The 9,064-nt window shown below is 46.0% G+C and overlaps 1 protein-coding gene across 1 annotated transcript in view; it reads right to left on the reverse strand.

The window, feature by feature from the left end:
- Positions 1-6,699, reverse strand: part of B4GALT6 (beta-1,4-galactosyltransferase 6) — a 35,337-nt gene extending 28,638 nt beyond the window's left edge. Inside the window, exon 1 of the mRNA XM_052786808.1 lies at positions 6,016-6,699. Within this exon, the coding sequence (XP_052642768.1) occupies positions 6,016-6,130 (115 nt within the window). The 5' untranslated portion in view covers positions 6,131-6,699. The remainder of the gene's footprint in view (positions 1-6,015) is intronic.
- Positions 6,700-9,064: the final 2,365 nt, after the last annotated feature.

The raw sequence follows: 9,064 nt of genomic DNA on the forward strand, positions 1-9,064 counted from the left end.
AAGGAAGATCCTATTCATCAGAAAGTTGACTATAATTTTTCTGTTAAAGGGTTTGGTTGTAATTTGTGGAACTGAAGTGAAAAACTGCAATGCGAGCAAGAAAAAGACCACTACAGCTAATGAAATTACTCCTGCCTCCAAATGAAGCCTTTAATAACAAGTGAACTTTAATAAAGGAACACAGCTCCCAAATAACATAGCTCCCAAACAACAACCAGGTCTGTTGTACAGACATTTCCCTGCAGAAATTACAAAACAAAGAGACAGACAAGTTTCATTCAGTCAAGAAACTTGTAAGAGACCCATGAGAACAATTCGCTAGAAAGGACTAAAAGAAGGCGATGGCAGCAAAAAAAACAGTGAAACCCTTCCTACCACATCCTGCAAAACCCATCAGCCTTTTACCAGATGACACTTCAATACAGCAAAGGAGGAGAGTAACAAAGGATTTGTTTTGTTTTAAACAGGCTAGCTGTATTCTTTCTATTTCAGTGCAGCCCTTGAGTTGCATTGAACCTACTGCCTTGAAGACACAGACTCTATTACAAAATCCTCAGACAAGGTATTACCATCCACATATTGTTATGGTAAACACAGTCAACAGTATGCTGCCTTGTATTAGCAACAGCATAACCAGCAGGTCGATAGGAGCAGCTACTCTCCTCTATTCAGCAACTTGTGAAACCATATTTGGGGTACTGTGTCCAGTTTGGGGATCTCAGTAAGAGACAGACATTAACATAACCAGAGTAAACCCAGAGGAAACCTTCCAAGAGAACATATGATGTACGAGTAGACACTGAAAGAAATGGGTTTGTTCAGTCTTAAGTAGAAATGGCTAAGGGGAAGATGAATTTTTTTGCTGTCTTCAGCTATGTAGAAGTGTATTGAGAAGATGAAATTGAACACTTGGAGGTACACAGAGAAAAGACACAAGGCAATGAACACAAGGTGCAAGATGGGAAATTACGATTACATACTACAATTTTCTCACAGTTGTCAAACACTGGAACAGGTTTCCCAGAGAGACTGCAGAATCTCCATCCCTGGAGTTATTCAAAACTCAACTGGACATGGCCCTGAGCAATCCGATCTAGCAGAATCTGCTTTCAGCAGGAGGTTGGATCAGATGACTTCCAGAGGTCCCTGCCAATCTAAATTATTCTATAAACAAACAGCAAGTCTTCAGAAATACCACAACTGCCACAGATGCCAGGAACAAAGACTATTAGCACAACAGCTGAGCCCATATCTAATGGGCTCAGCACCTGGAAGCACTGGCAACCATTTATCTTGCCGATAGCATTTTCAGCTCTTTCCTCCATTTGTGCACAAGTTCAAAAAGCAGTGATATCACCCTTTCCTATTAGGAAAATTATTTCCTAATCACAGAATAGGAAATAAATTGATACCAAATTGTGAGCTAAAACCAATGGAGGTGTTTCCAAGTTCCACCTAGCCTGCACAGCTGCTCTTTGGTTAGGATCGCCAGAGTAGTAAAGTTTTAATAAGAGAAGCAGAAGACCAGAAGAGAGAAAACAGTAGCTGTTTTTTCCTCCTCAATCGCATTCCACCATTCAGGATTTCTAGTTACTGATCAAAGACAGACTGCATCTTCCCTGATCACTGCACTGTTCCATAACCAGTTCTTATGAGAACTACAGAGGTCATCATGTCCAAGCTGACCAAGTCAGACTGCAATTTACTACAATATGGAGAGCTCCAAAGTACTCTTCCACCCAATCTGGTAAAGCTTCTCTGCTGGAGACAGACAGAAAGGAATAACCCAGAGATGAGTAAGAGATCACTTTCTGAGATCAGTTATGTTGTTCAATGTGATTTCAGTTATGATGCTGATAGAAAATCGGAAAAACGAAGAAAAAATTTCTCTGGCAGTACTTGGATTGGCTTGGCAGTGAAATAAGATCAGCACATGCTCTCTCTTGGTCACCACTGCCTTGCTACTTTGTCTTATTCTCCACATCTTTGGATCCTTTCCATGATGTAAACTTGAACCTAAATACATGTTCTGAATAGCTGTCAGCACCAGACATCGACTACTCAAGTGCCTTTTATCGTACTGTTATCTATAACTGAAAAAGAATGTATTGATGCCAAAGATCCCAGCTCTCAGCTAGCTTCTTCAGTCTCTAACTGCAGTAAACATGGATATTTGTAACTTCCAGTGAAGTTTCAGAATTACAGGCAATCTTCATTGACTAATTCAAAACCAGCAACCTCAGTCTATATCTTTTCATTTCATGTACAAGAGAAGGAGCACCAGATGAAGTACTGTCAGAAAAGTGGTCTTTCTGGAGAAGTAGCACCTGTTATCTGCTTCCATCAAATACTTGAGGCTATCACATAGAAGTATCATTTAAACATTTAGATGGGATTTTCATATTTTAAACATTTAAAATGTTTTCCACCATTTTACCTTGCAATCCTATCCCTCTAGGTTTTGCTTCAAAACATCCACTCAATTAAACAGGGAAAATTAAAACCAGAAAAACAGTTGTCTTCTCTAATCAGCAGTTAGAAATCAATCTGCTTCTGTGTTTGAGCTCCTCTGACTATCAAAAGACCACCAGGGTGCTGAGGTAAGGTTGCAGCCATCTCTACCTCATCCCATCTTCTGTTTTTACAGAAGAGGGGAAAGGAGGCATGTGAACAACCCCAACATAGCGTATGAATTCTTCTCAACCATACAAACTTTGTATTTTTATATTATATGGAATATTATAGGTCTTGGTCTCAAAACACAGAGCACTGTCTGAAAACCTGAAATTTAAATGCTTTTCCTCTCCTCATATTCTGAAATACATGGGATAACAAAAGTTTCTATTTCCCGAAGAACTAACAGTCTGCAAGGCCTCTACCAAAAAAAGTGATATACGACTAAGTACTGTACAAATAAAAACATTAAAATATTAGATAGAAATATTAAAGACCTCAAAATAATTAAGATTTTTCCCTCTAAAAAAATTGTCAGTATTCTAAATTGACCCAAACGGCATCTGTCACAAAATCTGCAATTTCGCTAAAAAAATGCAGTAACTCTATTTTCCAATTAGCGTGAAGGAGAGAGGGAATGTGATAATGACCTCTTTGAGAATTCTCCCAGTGCTAAGGGCTTACTTGTACAAACATCTCCTCCCTTTGATAAGCCACAAACTGCTTGCTAGGAGGGAATTCCACTCTATTAGCCCATAAGAATTCAAATTTTCACTCAGCTTTGACATCTCGGGAAGCCATTCTGCTACATAACCCACTTATTTTTCCCCTCCCACCTTCCAGTACACTGCTGGTCCATCTAACACTTGGGAGTCCAACTTCTCCCTCTCTTTTCAGTTCCTCTGACCATCAGGAAGAGAAACCAGCCAGGGAGCAGCCCCAGTTCCCTACAACACAATTAGAACATTCCTCCTCCCTGCAACTGTGTCTTGTAGCTTGTTGAGGGAGAAAGTGTTCTGATGAACCAAAATATCTTCACTAAAACATATTTGTACACATAAATTATGACATATCGCAACCATTTATGACTTAACTGCAGAATATATTTCATGAAAAGCTGTTAACAGGTAAGGCAGCTGAACTTCCATAAGCAATCTTAAGCCCTCCTCCTCACCACACACACAATCAGCTTTGACTTAGATATACCTATTTCATCACACTCAGGGGAAAGCAGCAAGTACACTGAAATATTCTGTTCTATCGCAATATGCAAATGGCATGAGCATACAGCATAGGATTATTAGATTAATCATCTGCCTATAAATTTGGGGGGTGGGGTGCTACTGGATTTTTTTAAAATCTTCCATTCTTACATTTTCCCCAAGAATACTGCCAGAGTGTCTGTTGGTTTTAAGATAATATTTAACCTTCTTTCTCTCCATTCTACACAGTAATATTTCCAGGAGCAAATTCCTGGCAAATCAGCACCACATCTGCAAGCTGACAGGCTTAGATTACCAGCGTAAAACTTTCCTATTGCCCTTTCCTTCACCATTTTCTATATTCTGTCCCCCAGTAAGACCAGCACAGCATGGCAGCATTTCAAACTGGATCCAAGAAGTGCTGCAGACAAAGAATAACTCCAATACTGTAGGGTTTTGATTTAAGCTGGATGAGTTCACAACACAACTGCATACCCAGTTAGGGCAGCACACCATTGAACAGTAGCTGGAAAGAGTGTAATCTCACAAACTCGTGTAACTACTGAAGATTTTTGTATTGTTAAACCACAGCTTGGAAGGGCTAACTGCAGTATACGAGATAGCCAGACAGACCAGTTTGAGTATTATTTTTTTCTTAAGGTTGATCAGACATAAATAACCTACCTCAAGAATACTTTTGGTGCATACTGTTGATTTCATTTCACTCCTGGTACAAAGGAAACTGAACAGACATGTAAACCCCAATAGCTGAGCAGCAAAATGAAGTCAGGAAAGAAAAGTCTCATCACTAGAGGCTCTGATTCTGAACAAGGTACTGCATAAGTCTTGTTTCATAAGAAGAGGACATACTTCTAAGAAGATACCCATTGAAGAAGAAAAATTTAAATAATGAAGTAAAACTCCAGCTGCGTACATCACGTAAGATGTTGAGTTTCACTTATAAAGATGCAGAAACTGCACTTTGCTTTCTAAATCATACACCAACTGCTTGTAATTAAAGTCTACTCTGATATTGCACTAGTGTCTCATAGAACTAAGATGTCTAAATGGACCCTAGCAGCATCATTCTCTCACTTACAAGACTAAATTACATCCCTTTCAGTGGGGAAACACTAACAGACAAGAAACTCAAGAACTCCAATCCACGATATATACCCTAGTATTTTTTTATATTTATTTGAACTGTAATAATAATTGACAGGCATGTCAATATTGTATGAAGTGCTATGAGTATGGGAGAAGTCGTTGCACCTTGAACGGGTTTACAAGCTAAAGAGAAGATTGTGAGCAAGAGGAAGCCAAACAACATAAAGACACCAGTCAACAGGAAACAATTCCTGCAGATTCAGTGGTCAAATCAATGTGGATGTTTTATAGTAACGGCTGCAGAGGGAGTTTTAAGCAGTGAGGACAAAGAGCGAAACGGTTTTACAGGTATTTAGGCAGCACCTGATAAGCAAGGAGAAGTGCAGAAGAAAGCGTCAATGTTCCCTAGGAAAAAAAAGTAAAACACTGCTCAACCAAGACACCCAACAGAGTAAAACACCACAAATCGCCATGCAGGATACCGCTTGCCTTAGCTCAGGGGCAAAGCTAACCAGTTCTGAAAGGATCATCCAGCGAGAGAAAGCCTGATGGTCTCCCAGAAACAGTGGAAGAGCAAACTAAGGAAAACAGCACGGTTTTTTGTCTGACCCAGACTCCCACAGTTATTTTACATAGCTTTTCTTAAAGAAACTGTTCGTCTCCCCTCTGAAGCGGTTCTTCCAGAAGTGGAAGTGGAACTGTAAAAACCTGTAAAGAGAGATCCCACTGACAGAAGTAAACAACAAATATCCAAATTGGTTCTTAATTTCTGTTCACATGTGCTTTATTATTAATGAAGTTACTAATGATGTAAAAGATGAACGCATTCAAGTGACTCCAGGAGGCAGTTTTGCAGTTCTTTCCTGGTTTCTACCGTTAATTTGTAACACGATGAAACGGTGAGCTGCTTTTTTGCCTCACTTTTCCGGCCTGGGAAGCAAGAACAGCATTCACCTACCTCGCGACGGCCGATGAATCTTCTAGAGCATTTGAAACCAACAGAACAAAGATGCGAGATTAACACACGTTACCGCCGCCCCGACCCTCCCTCGGCAGCGGGGGCTCGCGTTTCGGCAGCCGGGAAGCCCATCGGCCGGCGCCGCCCGTGCCCCCCCCCCCCCCCGGCGGTGCCCGGCGTGACAGGCCGGGGGAGGCGGGTGCGCACCGCCGAGCCCCCCCCGCCCCCCCGCAGCGCCCACCCCCGCCACCACCCCCCCCCCCCGCCTTCCCGAGGGGGCGGCTCCCGACTCACCGATCCCGGGGGCCACATAGATGAAGTAGAGGCAGGAGGAGGAAAAGGAGAAGAAGAAGATGAAGGCGAGCATGGAGCGATTGGAGATCCGCAGCACCTTCCGGAGCAGTGGCATCCTCCCTCCGCGCCGGCGGCCGGCCGCTCCGCTCAGTCCCGGCGAGCCGCGGCGGCGCTTCCCAGAGGGAGGCGGCCCGCTCCTCCCATGGGTCGGGCAGCCAGAAGGTGACGAGGGGGCTCTGCTCGCTCGCCCCCTCCCTCCCGCCGCCTCCCCGGGAGCGGGTGGGCCGGTGGGGGCCGGCAGGGGCAGCGCCGCGGCTCGAGGAGGCGGGAGGGCGACGGCGGCGCTTTGTGGCCGGCCCGGCCGCCCGCCTTCCTTCGCGCTGCGCCTCCGGCCGGGCTGAACCCGCCGCCGCGGCTCGCAGGTGGCGGCCGGAGCCGGGAGGGGCCCCTAGCGCTGCCGCGGGGCTCGGGGAACGTTCCCGCCGCTGCTCATGCCGCCGGGCGCCGCGGCCGCTCGCTCTCCCGCCTGCTGCCCTCTCACAAGCAGCGGCGGCGGCGGCGGTGGTAGCGGCAGCAGCATCCCCGCTGCCGGCGGGCAGTCACCTCCGCGCCCAGCCCGGCCCCGCCGCTCCCACCTCCTCCCGCACCGGCGGGGAGCGCGCTGCAGCCGCGCGGCGCGGCCCGGCCCCGCCCCACCCCGCCCCGCCGAGACCCGGCTACTGCGGCGGTTGGAGCGTGCGCGAGCCCCGGCGCGGCGGCGGCAGCGGCGGACTGCAGAACTGCGGCGGGCGGGCACGCGCCCGCCCCGCGCTCCGGCGGAGGGGGCCGGGGGGGGCGGCGAAGGTGCAGCCGCTATAGTGCGGTGGCGGCGCGCGCGCCGCCCCGCCCTCCGGACCAATGGGAGGCCAGGGAGAAGCGAGCCCGCGAGCCCGATTGGCTGGTGCGTGGACGGGCGCTTGTATCACCGGGGCGGGGGTAGGGGGGCAAGGCGGGCTGGCCCGGCCCGGCGCGGCCGGGGTCCGCCGGGGTCCGCGCGGCTGTCACGTGAGGTCGGGGCGGGAAAAGCCGTTGTGGGGAAGCGGGTGTTGAGGGGAGAGCGGGCTCCTCTCTCCACGAGCTCCGGTTGTGCCTGGCCGTCAGGCGGGGGATACCTTTTCCGTGTCCCCTGCCTCGGCCTTTTGCGGGACATGGCGGGGAAGGGCCGGGTCCCGCGGCGGGAGCACCGCCAGGCCTCTCAGGAGCTCGGCCTACCCCGCCCTTGCCCGCTTTTCAGAGGTGATGCTGTCTTCCCCCTCTTCCCCTTCACAGTCGGTACTGCCCCTCTGCCAAGTGCCGTCACAGGCGGGTCTCGTCGTAGTTGAGCCGCTTGTGGTGCAGAACGGTTGGAAATGGGAGTCAGGACTAGCAGACTCAACAGTTCTCCACAGGGCAGATTAGAAAGCATTTCCTGCAGATTTGGCTACACTTGTGCTTTCAAATTTTCTGAATTCATATGCGATAATCTACACACTCCATTAGCAGTTTGCTCTTGAGCCAATTGCACGAAAAAGGTATTTTAAAAGTCGGTAACATAAGCTTCACATCAAGCAGCTGTTCTTCTTTCTTGCTACAGCAACTAACCTTGGCTACCACAAGTTGCTAGGTGATAGGGTCAAGTCAGCGATCACTCTGTTCCCCTGCAGAACGCTGTCACCGATGGGAAGATGTGTGCCATGCGCTTGGCACTTGGCCAGGATGTGCCTGAGTGCACCTGAGATGGCAGCGGGATCCGGTTGCATAAGAATCCAGGTCTGTATTGTTAACGTGTGTTGAGTTTATTTAGACATAGGGTAAAACAAATGGAGATACGGAATTGCTCCCCCCCCCCCGCAGTACTATTTCATCTCAGTCATTATACTTGCACTATCGTTTTTATGCAATAGGCGTTACTGATAGCTTCATTTTGTTTTACCCAGTACGGCTCATGGTCAAGTAGAGTTGTTTAAGCTGAGGGGATGACCTTATCACTTCCTTCACTTCAGTCACAGGTGAACAGCTTCCAAACACTGCAGGCTTCCATATCAATATTTTTGTATCATAAATGTAAAAAGCCTAAGTCACTTGACATGTAAAAGTCTGAGCCAGAAATACAAGATTATTGGTTAATCAGTAAAGTAGTGATGCAAGTAAGTCATAGTAATAACAAAACTGCATGTTTTCTTAAAAGACCTTTTACTTAAACAGTCAAAAAGAGGTTACTCTATCCTCCAATCTTGCCAGATCTTGAATAGGAACATTTCTATGTACAGTAGAATACAGTATACACAGTAATGATCTATACCCACATCATGGAATTTCCTGATTGTCACTTTGATGCAGAGCATAGACATAAGAATTTCCCAGTAAGAGTTTCCATAGGAGAGAGATTAATTCTGCTCCTTCAGTTCTGAAACAGAGATTTGTCAGTAATATTTTGACGGATGTTATTGCAATGGGTATCAGATAGATGGATAGACTGAGTGATGCATTTTGTCACAAAATTGTTCCTGAATTGCCAGTAGCGGCTATGTAACTGGATGTACGTCATTTATTTTATTGAGCAGAGTGTAAAACTAACTATAAAAATACAACATCGAACTACTATATACATATATGACTTACTTAAATTTTAAGCATCAGCTGACTAATATAGAGGGTCCCTATGGACATGAACATGGGTTTGTGAAGCAAAAATGTACTGTATCTTTATGTCTTGTTACTATCTCACATTAAAGTAAAATTTATTTTATATGTGATGCAGTGCTATTACTGCTTTATTTTTACATATTAAAGCTATTGATTTACTGTGTCAACTGTAATAACTGAGTATTAATTGACACATGCTTCTCCAGTATTCCACTTTTATTAGTGGTTTTGATATTGTTTTAGAAGATTTGATTGTATGCTGTGAACATAGAGAAGGACATTAGAAGATCAATACAATGACAACTTGCAGAATCTTGTCAGAGACAAGAGTGAGACCCGTGATACATGAAATCTTAAGACTGGCCCTAACTTTTGTGTGGAGGAA

Source organism: Harpia harpyja, chromosome 5 (assembly GCF_026419915.1).
Source record: "Harpia harpyja isolate bHarHar1 chromosome 5, bHarHar1 primary haplotype, whole genome shotgun sequence".
In the NCBI taxonomy this organism is placed as follows: domain Eukaryota; kingdom Metazoa; phylum Chordata; class Aves; order Accipitriformes; family Accipitridae; genus Harpia; species Harpia harpyja.